At 35.8% G+C, this 13,261-nt stretch overlaps 1 protein-coding gene across 1 annotated transcript in view; it reads left to right on the top strand.

Annotated features, from left to right (window-relative positions):
• The first annotated feature begins 2,684 nt into the window (after positions 1-2,684).
• The window catches only part of Nup75 (nuclear pore complex protein Nup75), a 44,391-nt gene continuing 33,814 nt past the window's right edge, over positions 2,685-13,261 (top strand). Inside the window, exons 1-2 of the mRNA XM_081731749.1 lie at positions 2,685-2,939; positions 9,764-9,869. Of these exons, the coding sequence (XP_081587875.1) occupies positions 2,886-2,939; positions 9,764-9,869 (160 nt within the window). The 5' untranslated portion in view covers positions 2,685-2,885. The remainder of the gene's footprint in view (positions 2,940-9,763; positions 9,870-13,261) is intronic.

Here is a 13,261-nt window from a genome sequence, read left to right as displayed (position 1 = left end):
TTACGTTTATATTTTGGCAATTTTGTACCCCTAAAAGGGAACAAGGTGGACCATCTAAATTTATCATAATACATATTAGGGTCCTATACTATAATACCCAATGTTTAAATTGGACAATTTCTAAAATTTAAGGGGTGGGCCAAGGTACCCCTCCCAAATTTTTAAAGGGGTGCACCAATATACCCATATCTTATGAAAGGTAATGGACCCCTATACATGACCATATAACTATATAGGATAATAACACCTCATCAAAGGGGATAAAATCGACCAAAAACCACACACGTGGTACTACGTATTGCTTACGTTTATATTTTGGCAATTTTGTACCCCTAAAAGGGAACGAGGTGGACCATCCAAATTTATCATAATACATATTAGGGTCCTATACTATAATACCCAATGTTTAAATTGGGCAATTTCCAAAATTTAAGGGGTGGGCCAAGGTACCCCTCCCAAATATTTCAAGGGGTGCATTAATATACCCATGTCTTATGAAAGGTAATGGACCCCTGTATACGCCCATATAACTATATAGGGTAATAACACCTCATCCAAGGGGATAAATTAGGTCAAAAACCCCCGAAATTTGACTTTTTGGCAATTTTTTACCCATGAAAGGGAACGACATAGACACCCAATACTGATAGAGGTACATACTATGGTCCTAGGCTACCACACCAAATTTTTAGATTTGGCAATTTCCAAAATTTAAGGGGGGTGGTCCTATGTACCCCTGCCAAAATTTAGGGGGTGGGCCATGGTACCCCTGCCAAAATTTAGAGGGGGTGGTCCTATGTACCCCTAGGTCATTGACCCCGGGCCAAGGTCATTGACCTTTGACCTATGACGTCATAAAGGTCGGGGTCAAAGTCCAAAGTTAGGCAGAGTGTCCCCATTACTACTGTTGACTAACGGATGGTTATCAAAATTGTATCCAGAGTCTCTAGTTAGGACGTAATATTGGACGAAGTTAATCACATGTGACTAATTAATCTAGACAGAGGCCAATCTTTTACCCATGGTTTAGCTTGCGACACAACGGGCCTTATGCAGAGTCGTTTTGAAACCTGATTAAAACCATACTACGGGGTTGAGTAACGGGTGGTTATCAGAATTATATTCAGAGTCTCTCATTAAGACGTAGTATTTGACGAAATTAATCACATGTGACTAATTAATCTAGAGCAGAGGTTAATCTTTTACCCACGTTTTAGCTTGTGCGACACATTTTGGATTTCGGATTTCATGTATTTTCATGTTTACAGACTACGTGTGCGCTCATCTACCTTTCGGTAGTTGCCACATTTATTTTTCTCACCCGATGCATTGGGGTTGTATAAGTTAATTATACCCAAATCAAAATTTTAGTTGTACTAAAAGTAGACTCTGAATACCAAAAAGTGCACTTTCTTTAGTAAAGAGTTAGTAAGCTCACTAACTAGACTGTTACTAACCTTCGATTAACGAATTCTCTCTGAATACTGCCCATAGTGTACTTAATCGAACTCATTGAATTCAAGTGCTATAATTAAAATTTGTATGTCAGAGTGTCTTCGCTGTAACGTAGCCTAGATGACAGAAAGCAAATTATTATACGTGCACTTTTACAATATGGCCAAAAATCAAGCTACCTTTATTTACTCTATATGCAGATTACCCCTTAGACTTCCAATAGACTCTTGGTCACCAGTTTCAACATTTTCACAGAAACATGGCACAGGGACATTTTCGGTGATTGGGGTTAAAAAGATTTTTCAAAGTCTATTTACTTAATTAATATTGCATATATAAATTAAATAAAATATTCATTTACGTATTGCACACTTCGTTCTTCTAAATTAAAATACTAGAAATTCCAATTCTTTCATAAACATTCCTTTTCATTAATCACAACTCGTTTAGTCTATATGAGAACGTTAAATAAAAGGTTCCATCTTTGTATTTTCTATCCTGATCTAAAAGAATTTCAGTAGTAGTATATTTCTAATCAGGCCCGTAGCCAGCTCAAAAATTTATCAGGGTGATCGGTCAAAGTTTGGGGGGGGCCGATCCAACCACATTATTGTTCATAACCATTATTATAGTTCACTTTAAGCCTACCGTGAAAATTTTAGGAGGGGCTAATAAAAATTTGGGGGCGCCCCCTAACCCCCCTGCTTACGAGTCTGTTGCTAGTACTACTACTAATAATAAGTATTCAAATATCAACATAGCAGTAGAATTTAGGATATTTTGGTCAAAATTATCACAATGATAATTATCCGCCAATTGCAGAGTCGTTTTGACGAATGATTAGAGTCATACTAAATGCCTGACTACTGCACGAAACATATTTCGACCTTTTTAATAAGGGACTAATCATGCGACAAAACGGCCTTAAATATGTTTTGTGTATGAAAACAGTCACAGATTACATACGAAACACTGAACAACATTATTACAAAAAATCCTCCTTGTGAGGTATACACAAGGCAAATTGATTATTGCATTAATTTATTCGGATTCAACCAATTCGGTTTGTCCGTGCCACCGTTTTGCAGTTTACTGCTAATTACATATTTTAATAAATTCTATTCCTAATTTATTCTTGCACGAGACAATTTTAGTGACTTTGCCGACTTGACTCCATAATTCGAGGCCTTAGTGTTATTTTTTTGTAGTATTTATTTGGTTGAATGAACAGTGAACAACAGTGAACAGTAGAAAAAAGCATCTGATGGAAGCGGGACATGTAAAATAATATTGTTTTTGGGTTAACATATACCAATATTTGCTCTGTGTACCCTTAAAATGGAGTGTCAAAGAATTTCTTGGTAATACTGATACTAAACAATTCTGGATCAGTATTTTTAGTGCAGATAATACAAAACACGTGAACAAGAATGAGGAACGTCGGTGATCCTTTTGGAAACAATACGTCTTCCCCTGAAACATTCGTAAGTTTTCTGCTTTATTACATTTATCGGGGAAACTTCACAATACATGCTTCAGCTGAACATCACTAAGTAAGACCGCATGAAAAGGATATGATAGAGTAGGGTACGGTTACCCTTAATGTGGCAATTTAGAACCATTTCGTTAAAATTAAGCAAGTGTCGTGCCTGCATAAGAATACGTTGCACTACCGAAACACCCTAAGTACAAGGGCAAGAACTCAGTCTATTACGTACTTTTTAACATCCTAGATAGTCATTGAATAATTCCTGAAAGTATGGCGTTTCTCGTCCTTCCCTAAATGGGAAGTACGGCTCCTTAACTATAACCGAATACCAGCTTAAGCATTCATTGTGAAGTTCATCCTATTTATTATTCATTACATTTATTAGTTACAGCCTTTGTTTTGACATTAGTGAAATGTGAAGAATAAGATATTTGGAGCATAGTGGTATTAAAGGCGATCGCCTAGTAATTTCGGTACTAATGCAGATTAAACGGTCATAAATATAGTGACCAATTGGGTGTTATTTAGTTACTGCTGGCGCCCCTCTGTTACACTACTGCACTGACTTGGTTAGATAGCATACGTGGTTTTTAGTAGTCACCTAGCACAAGTAGGTTCGGGTTTTATGCACTTTATGCCATAGTCCATGCTGTACTCCAAACAATAATCATTATCAAGGCAATTTTCTCACATTTCTAACATTTTGAGGTCAGGTTAGAGCTTGTATTCCATTTAGCAGAGCTTGCACTAAATGAGGCGCTTCATTACTTGCAGATTGACTTCAGAAGGGCTCAGTATAAAAACAGTGGAAGTATGGCATAAAAAACTAGTTCTTTAAACACGAACTTGTGCTAGGTGTCCACTAAAAAGGATGAATGCTACCTAACCGAATCGGGGAAGGAGCGCAGAGGGGGGGGGGTCGAGCGTTGCATCCGTAGGGAGCAGGCGCATCAGCGGCGGGGATACACGCGTAAACGAGGATAGTGGAAAAGCACACTTACACAGACAATACTGTCACTATCACTGTAGAACAGTCTGTTCGAGTGAATCCCTACTAAGTGTACCAGTGTCACAACCTTTTATTTTGGGGAAGAAGCTAAGTGATATATATATATATATATATTTCGATTTTCGTGCGGTCCGGCGATACAGCAGTAATGCCAGTTTCTCCTCCAAATCAGTTACTTGCGACTGGTTTACTTCATAGTGATTATGGTTTGTTTTGTAGGTTAGGTGTTAATAGTTGCACATCTTCCTGGAATCTCGTCATGAATCTCATTCAGGCACCTCGTCTCGGCCCCATCTTTGATTCCCAGTAATTGTTTACAACGGCTCAATATAAGTCATAGTAGCGGCTCCGGAGTCGTCAATGGATTTGGGGGTGATAACAAATGCCTTCCACCAATTTTACGGTCAAAATTAGTTCTTATGAAAGACAATTAGGCTTTAGTACCAGAGAGTAAGACTAGAAAAGGGAAAAATATGTTAAATTTATAGTGAAAAAAGTTGAATTTGTTATTTTTCATGAAATTCCTATTAGCAAAAGAAGTGTGATGTGCTTCTTTAGAAGTGTTAGAAGCTGCATGTTGTGGGCACTATTTTGAGTGGAGGCATGCTGGCGTAAAACATTACGGTGTAATGAAGAAATTAATTCCCAGCATTCAAAATGAAATGAAGTCTTTCAGTTTTACGTCCCACGTTATGCTGGGTAGGCTAAAGGAGACTGATAAGAAATGAATGCAGTGGTGGAATGAATGAAGTGGGAGGAAACGGGAGACCCCCGAGAAAACCCACGCACACGGTGTTTGCCCACTACAAAGTCCACTTGGCGCGAGCTGGGATCAAACCAGGGATCCCATGCACCATAGGTGAACGTTCTACCAATGACCCACCGCGGTACTCCCAGTATTCAAAGATGGTAGTTCCATGTGACGGATGTGACATTTCGATTGTGAATTTTATAACAACTTATGTTGGCGAAACAAATGGTTTATTACGTTATGTGGAGCGCCAGTGATTATTGAAATTGGCCAAAAAGTATAGCAAATGTAAAAAGTCATTAATTTTTTTTTAAAAAAAATGGAACAACAGTTAAATTGTGGAATGTGAATATCGTGTTGATGGTTTGAAATGTCATTGGCATAAGTGGGCAGTGAAAGATACTTTTTTCGAGGACACAAAGTTGTTGATAGAGATGGTGCCTAACCTAGTGATATTAGCGACATCCTCGTTTAGGTGTATAACTATCATCGATAACGCGCCTGCTCCCTACGGACGCACCCGTGCTGCCGCTCGGGCCAGCCTGCTTCACTCCGGCCCTGACTCGGTTAGATAGCATTCGTGCTTTTTTAGTGACAACCTAGTATAAGTTGGTTCATGTTTTTTACAGTAGTTTTTAGGGCATATTTCCGGACGCAGTATTTACATGGAAAACAGCGAAGTCGTTTTAAAGTGGATGTTCACAGAGGAATTCTTAAACTTTTTCTGAGATAATGACACTGAATTTCTTCATAAATGGCAGAATATTCACGTTTTTCAGACAGAAAATCCTGGACCTATTCTGTGGCACAAAAGCCGAGGATTGTCTAGGTATTAATTTCCGCGTATCATTTCTGTACATTATTTTGTAAGAAACTTATTTTATGTTCACCTGCAAATCAAGTACGACTGTGTAACATAATTTCCACCAGCTTACTACTTCTGCACGATGTGGGAAACCTTTCCATTATCTGATTACTTCTCGGTTGATTACCATTTAGTAATTAAATAAAAAAGAAGCTCCAATATTGTAATGTTATATCTAATACATAAAGTACTTACTACATAGATTACCACTTACATAATCTTAACTAGTTTACGTCTGTATTAGAGCCATTCCATGTCAAATCAACACAATTTTCAAACAAATTATACCTTCCCTTACCAGATTTTGATGAAACTTGGTATCACTGGAAAATAACAAATCCTGATATTTCAGATTGATAATGAACTAGTTTCGAAATTACCGAACCCCAAGGTTCTCAAAATTTACCAAAAATTTCGTGAATGATATTTCTTCAGTTGGGATTTGCGGCTGACCTAAAGGACCTAGGACGTGGTTGAGGCATTAAAAAGCTTATAAAAAGAGCTTTCAAATAGTAGCTACTTTATAATATATTAATTTCTTTCAATAGATTAAAAATTTTAAATTTGATTTCCTGAAAAAAACAATTTTGAAAATTTTCAAAAGTTTTCGAACTATCATAAATGTATCTCCGAAGTTTCATTTTGGGATCACCATGTGGTCATTTATTACAAGAGTTTCCACTTCCAAGCTGGAGTTAAAAAATGCTTAATTTGAGTCCTTGTAAAATAAATGGAAATAATAATTTTGTGTTACAGGATGAGGTACAAAACTATTACTGGACTAGTGGACAAGCTGTTATTCATCCATTTATGACCAGTGATAACACAATACTCGTGAGACGTTAAACTAACAATTTTTCAAGTTTTTTTCTTTGTTGTCTGCTGGTCAACAATCATTTCCCACATACAAAATCGGTCGCGTTTGGTGTTTCACTGTACTGAGAACGGATGTGAGAATATTTCCTTGAATTTACATCTTGCCTTATCTCATCTATGGTCGCAAGTGGAAAAGGGAAAAGAAAGCCAATATGCTGTAGCGTTTTTGGAGCTAATCAACATGTTGAAATTACATATATTGTCCGTTTCAAACATAAGAGCCTTGTCTCACACTACTACAAAAGGGCAACCGAACTCTTGTTAAGACGGTGGTTGGTGGATGTTTCCAGATGTCCAATGTTATTAGGTAGGAGAAACAAGAAAGGAAAACAAGTGAGAAATAAAGATATAATGCTATTACTTTTTGTGATAAATAACAGAAATCTAGAGAAAAGAGGGCGTTCGGCAACTTCTTTTGCTCTTTTTAACCGAGGATCGTCTATTGTTTCCTTAGATTAATGGCCTGTTGACAAAGGACAGAGCGGTGTGAGTGTTCTGTGCAAATTCCAAGAATCAAGATTCTCTTGCTCTGAAACCATCTATAAAACAGTGTGTGAATGACGAAGTAACATAGATATTTATTTCTTGATATTTTCATATTACAGAAATGAATTTACCATGTATTATTTATAAAATACAATTTTATACCTAGATAATAATAAACAGCTGCATTATAAGTGATTATTACGATCTTTAATAGTTTCGAAAATCACTTGTTTTCTATAAGTTGGCCACTTTGAAGTGAAATGATGGTTGCTAACTGTTAGACATCTAAAAAACGTCAAATCATGGCCAAATCTATGTATAAAGTATTTTATTAAATTTCTTCCAAAAATTGGGGGCTGCTATGGTTCAGTGGTAGAGCGTTCACTCTGGTGCATGGGGTCCTTCGTTCGATCCTAGCTCGCGCCAAGAGAGCGTTGTGGTAAATAGACACCGTGTGCTCGGGTTTTCTTGGGATTCTCCCGTTTCTTCGTACTTTCTTCATTCCACCATTTAATTCATTTCTTATCATTACCGTCTGCTTTAACCTAGCTGGCATAAGTGTGGGACGTAAAACTTAAAAATTTCATTTTTCTTCCAAAAAATCTCCTAACACTTCTCTTCAGTATACCGGGTGCGTCATTTATAATGTCAAACCTTGATGACGGAGAAACCAAAAGAGAGAGAGAAGCGAAACTTTGCACGAAGCAACTATACAAAGGGGCACATTGGTAGACGTATTATTTGACATCACAGGATGAACAGTGTTGCCAACCCAATATAAAGTTATGATTTTTTAAATGGAACGACCTAAATTGCATTTCATAATTTAATTCAACACTAAAAGGGAAGACGAAAGATATGCCACCCGCAGGTCAGTGTTGCAAACTTCTCGAGAAATAACGTTAAATATGTGTCACATTTAAACGCCTTTTGCACACACAGGGAGTGAGGTACACACTAGTTTTGCACAATAATTTAAATATTGGCCAGAACGGTTTAAATTGACACCAAGTTTAGATGGGTCCGTTAAACAGTGTTGACATAACAGAAAAGACAAAAGTCGAGTTTGGATATGGTGCAATAACTCGAAAAAGGCCATAAGTACATTACGGTTTTAAATTTATAGGACAATTTGTTATGCCATAAGAAACATTCTCACGCTTATTTGAAGTCGATAAGTCAAGTACTTACCGAGATATTCGGAATTTTGTAAAAGCTGAGAATTTTGCGCTGTAGAAGTTGGTAACGCTGCCTCAAATTCCCACTTTTTCCCCCAACGTTGAGGAATTCGTAAAGAAGTGGTTGAAACAAAATATAAACATTAATAAACACACATACGATGATAAAGAAACGTTTTTCAGTACTTGAAATGACTAATTAGGCGTAATTTAGTGGATTTGAAAAAAAAAACGTAAGGAAGTAATAGGACTTCATATGACAAGATAAGACAAAGACGTAGAAGACATCTATGTACCTAGTAGCTACTTTCACACGATGAAAATATTTATTCTCTTATAAGTGGGTCTTTTAAGTGGTCTTTTGTACTTTTTTTTTTTTTTTAAATAATGTGTGACTCCTGACATGCTGAATAATTTTTCCATGTATCTGTTAACAGGAATTGGTAACATGCTGGTAATGTACACAGTGAGTATTAGATTGTTTTGATATTGGTGTAACAAACTTATAAGAGGATAAATATTTTCATCGTGTAAAAGTAGCTACTAGGCAAATACATGTCTTCTACGTCTTTGTATTATCTTGTCATATGAAGTCCTATTACTTCCTTACGTTTATTTTTTCATACCCAGTAAATTACGCTTAATTATTCATTTCAAGTACTGAAAAACGTTTCTTTATCATCGTATGTGTGTTTATTAATGTTTATATTTTGTTTCAACCACTTCTTTACGAATTCCTCAAAGTTGGGGGAAAAAGTGGGAATTTGAGGCAGCGTTACCAACTTCTACAGCGCAAAATTCTCAGCTTTTACAAAATTCCGAATATCTCGGTAAGTACTTGACTTATCGACTTCAAATAAGCGTGAGAATGTTTCTTATGGCATAACAAATTGTCCTATAAATTTAAAACCGTAATGTACTTATGGCCTTTTTCGAGTTATTGCACCATATCCAAACTCGACTTTTGTCTTTTCTGTTATGTCAACACTGTTTAACGGACCCATCTAAACTTGGTGTCAATTTAAACCGTTCTGGCCAATATTTAAATTATTGTGCAAAACTAGTGTGTACCTCACTCCCTGTGTGTGCAAAAGGCGTTTAAATGTGACACATATTTAACGTTATTTCTCGAGAAGTTTGCAACACTGACCTGCGGGTGGCATATCTTTCGTCTTCCCTTTTAGTGTTGAATTAAATTATGAAATGCAATTTAGGTCGTTCCATTTAAAAAATCATAACTTTATATTGGGTTGGCAACACTGTTCATCCTGTGATGTCAAATAATACGTCTACCAATGTGCCCCTTTGTATAGTTGCTTCGTGCAAAGTTTCGCTTCTCTCTCTCTTTTGGTTTCTCCGTCATCAAGGTTTGACATTATAAATGACGCACCCTGTATAAGTCAGATAAACATACATCAAAATCGTAGCGTGTCAAATGCGTACAAAATATATATAAAATAATCACAAAACGTATGCAAGGCAAACTAAGAAAATATCACAGTATTAAACTTCATTTTCTTCAGAAAAAATAGCTACAGAATATATCTTCGTAACTAAAACACTGTGTCTGATAATTCAGTTTTCCTTCCCAACGTTAGCACAGATACGTTTCACTGTACGTATTGTTCTTAATGGTATATTTTTGTTGTTTCAGCTGATTCCCGATAAGCTGTGTGAATCTGTTGGGATTACGGCGAAATGGGGAGCAGGAGAGAAGCTTGCTGTGTACGCAGCGCAACACAAGACATACAAATCAAGAGGTAGGATTAAGTTAAACACTGATTTAATACGTTGATGTTTTTATTCGTATATAATAAGTACGCTGTTAAGTAAAATAACGAATAAGTAAAGACACCTACCTTAGCCTATTTGAGTTTTTTTGTTTTTGTTTTTGTTGTATTGTTTTGTTTTAAGTTAAGTGTTTTTCAGTGTTCCACTGACACCATCATCTAGACAAGTAAACCTTGAGTTACTTATTAAGCTGCTGACAAGTTATATATCAATTAAAATTGAATATCTTCATTCACTGGAAATACTTAACTTTTCTAAACACTCCGTAAATGTTATTGAGACTTACCAACCCCTTTGAAAAGAGCTTTCAAATAGTAGTTATATAACACTATACATTTTTTTCAATAAATTAAAAATTTTGAATTTGGTTTTTTGAAAAAAAAAATTCTTTTTGAAAATTTTCTAAAATTTTTCGGACTCTTATGAATGTATATCCCCGAAGTTTTATTTGAGAGTACCATGGGGTCATTTATTACAAACGAGTTTAAAACCGCGTAATTCGAATCCCTGTAAAGTGGATGGAAATAAAAATTTTGTGTTACAGGATGAGGTACAAAGCTATCACTAATCTAATAAACAACCCATTATTCATCCATTTTTCGTCAGTGGAAATTACTAAAGGCAATTTGATCTTAAATTAAAGTCACTAGTGTGTACTAAATAACTAACTACTTTTCTTTACAACACCACATCGCCATCATTCAGTGTTGCCAATCATTATTTAGTTCAATTCTTAAAGTTAGTGATTTTTTTTTTCAAGTATGAGAAAATCATTGCGTTACTTTTCATAATAACGTATAAAACTTAAATACACTGAGATACGTATCTTCATTTCTTTATTAATTTAATACTATTTTTCCCCGTATGCAGTTAATGATTTTTTCTTCGTGTTCTAAATAGAGACACACCAAGAATTGAAGCAGTATTCTCTTCAAACCTCGTGCCGCATCGAGACGTCATCTTCTAATCTAACTTTGTTGGAGGTGAGATACTTGGATTGCGGACGGCCTATACCGTGATGGCTGACTTGTCAGCTGCACCGGTCCTGGTTCGGTGCCCACGGTGATAGTAGGCCTTGTTGTTTATAACCTCGGTATTGGATAATGAGTTGAGTTGAGTTGATATTGAGTTTGTCTCGTTCAGCAGCGAGACTAATGTGAGACATGGACCTATGATTAATGTGGAAATCGAACCATATAAGCTCCCGCCGGGAATCGAACCCGGGTCTTCCACGCCACTCGGTGTTGGATAAGGACATACAACATAAAAACCTAGCTCAAACTCTTCAAACTTCAACAGAGAGGCACAAAACTTATCTAACCAAGTATGAAAACTGTTTTCTCAGCAATTAAAATTACTTTGCTTCTGAAATTTGACTATACTTTCATGATAGATTATGTGCACCTGGTGGTTAGCACATTCATTCAGTCTTTCTTCCTTTCGCGTGGCGATAAGCCGAGAATAACGGAAAGGGTCAGGAAATTGCAATTTGCTGGGAATGAGATTTTAAAAACATTTTAAATTAAAATTTTAAGACTATTTTAGATGTGGTTGAGTGCATATTTTTCAATTGACAAACTTCATACTTAGAAACTTATCTGTATTTTCACTAACGATGTGTAGCAAACTTATGTTCTCTAGTTCTGCACTTGACCTTTTGCTTTTCTCTTGTGCAGTCGAATATCATATTGGTGAATCATCTACAGAATGGTGTTGGACCGCCGATCAAACAGTAAATTCATTTTCGACGCCCGCATAATTCAACTTTTTTTTCTTTCTTTCTTTTTCGTTCCCACTAGCTTTGATTTTATCGAAATTTCTTGTTCGGAGTTAAATGAGGTTAGCTTAGTACACAAATGAAAGGAGTACGATTATTTGTATTTGAGCTTCTGTGCTGTCCTTGTAATGTGTTTTAATTTGCAAAGAGTTTTATTTCGGAAGTGCTTATGATTCTAAGAAAACAGCTGAGAAAGTTGCACATATCAGCGTATGCATTGGATCAACACTCAGTGAATAGCCGGATCAATTTCACTGGACTTGTAATATTTAAATATGGGATGTATCTAAAGACACCACAGTGTGTTTATCTAATTTTTGCTTATAATGCAATATTTTTAAATGTTATATATTTATAAGTACCGCACATATTTAGTAATTTTTCATCAATAGTACACATTTGTAATGATTTATTAATGATAGTGCTTCTCAGATGTTCAAAAATATATAGTTTATTCTAGACATTTTAAAACCACGCTCAGAAATTCATACTCATCATTTTACTTACAGGTTTTTGTAATTCCTGAATGTTACTTGTGCTTCCGAGCTTTCGCTAATCTACTCTAGTCTTGGTCACGGAAGATAAAAACGGCAATAAAAAATTGGATATGGATATGAATTTGAGATTTATTAGAGATTCACTGTGAAATATCCATAGTAATTTAAGATTTACAGTTGAGAACGGAAAGCAAGGCAGACTTAATTATTTAGATTTCAATATTAAAAGATATAACAAAAAGTTCATTACTAGTGTCCACCAGAAGCCTACAGCCGGTACACAGTACATACATTATAAATCTGCTCATTCTGTAAATACCAAATCAAAAGCAAGAGTTTCGTTTTGCGTGCCATCAGACTTACCTTTCTGGAAACGAACGTACAGTTAGATTAAAAATTTATTTAGTTAGGTAGTATGAACAGGTATCCAGTCCCATTATTAATGAATTGGTATAGCCAGATTAAAAGGGATTTATGTTTCGATAGACCTGAAACCGACACGAATGATAAAATAGGTAGTATTGCCTATTTTTCCCTGATTGACAACTGCATTGAATAAAATCTATACGCAATACAGTTTCCGTTCAGCTTTGACCCCCACCCCCCTTCCCTAAACCTTAGGAAGGAACATTGCCTAATTTAAGAGTTATTACATGGATTCCAATGAAAGATCTAGTATTTATGAAATAAAATGCAGTTGCCATTAGAGTTGCATAGACAAAACCAAAAGAAATCTGAAAGTCCGTGTCAAAGAGCATATTAGGAATTATAAAACGGAAAGCCCGGTATCATGTCTATCGAAACATCTAAAAGAAACTCAAGACAAGGTAGAAGATTCAAAAATTTTATTTGAAGCCAAAAATGATGTAGAGAGACTCGTATTTGAAAATGTATTTTTCATTTAAGAAAGCCAAAATTAAATTTAGACAGTGGATGGTTAAATGATGAATAGGAAACAGTAATTACAAAATTTACACAGCATTGGCATAACAGCAGAGATACCAACATGAACTGCCAACCCTCCACTAAAAAACAAAAGAGTGCACATATCGACTCCACCATATTGCAACTTGCATCACCATCATCT

This window comes from Thermobia domestica, chromosome 11 (assembly GCF_964235325.1).
Source record: "Thermobia domestica chromosome 11, izTheDome1.hap1.1, whole genome shotgun sequence".
Classification (NCBI taxonomy): Eukaryota; Metazoa; Arthropoda; class Insecta; order Zygentoma; family Lepismatidae; genus Thermobia; species Thermobia domestica.
The sequence above is the reverse complement of the archived record's forward strand: the minus strand, read 5'-3'. Positions and strand labels throughout refer to the sequence as shown.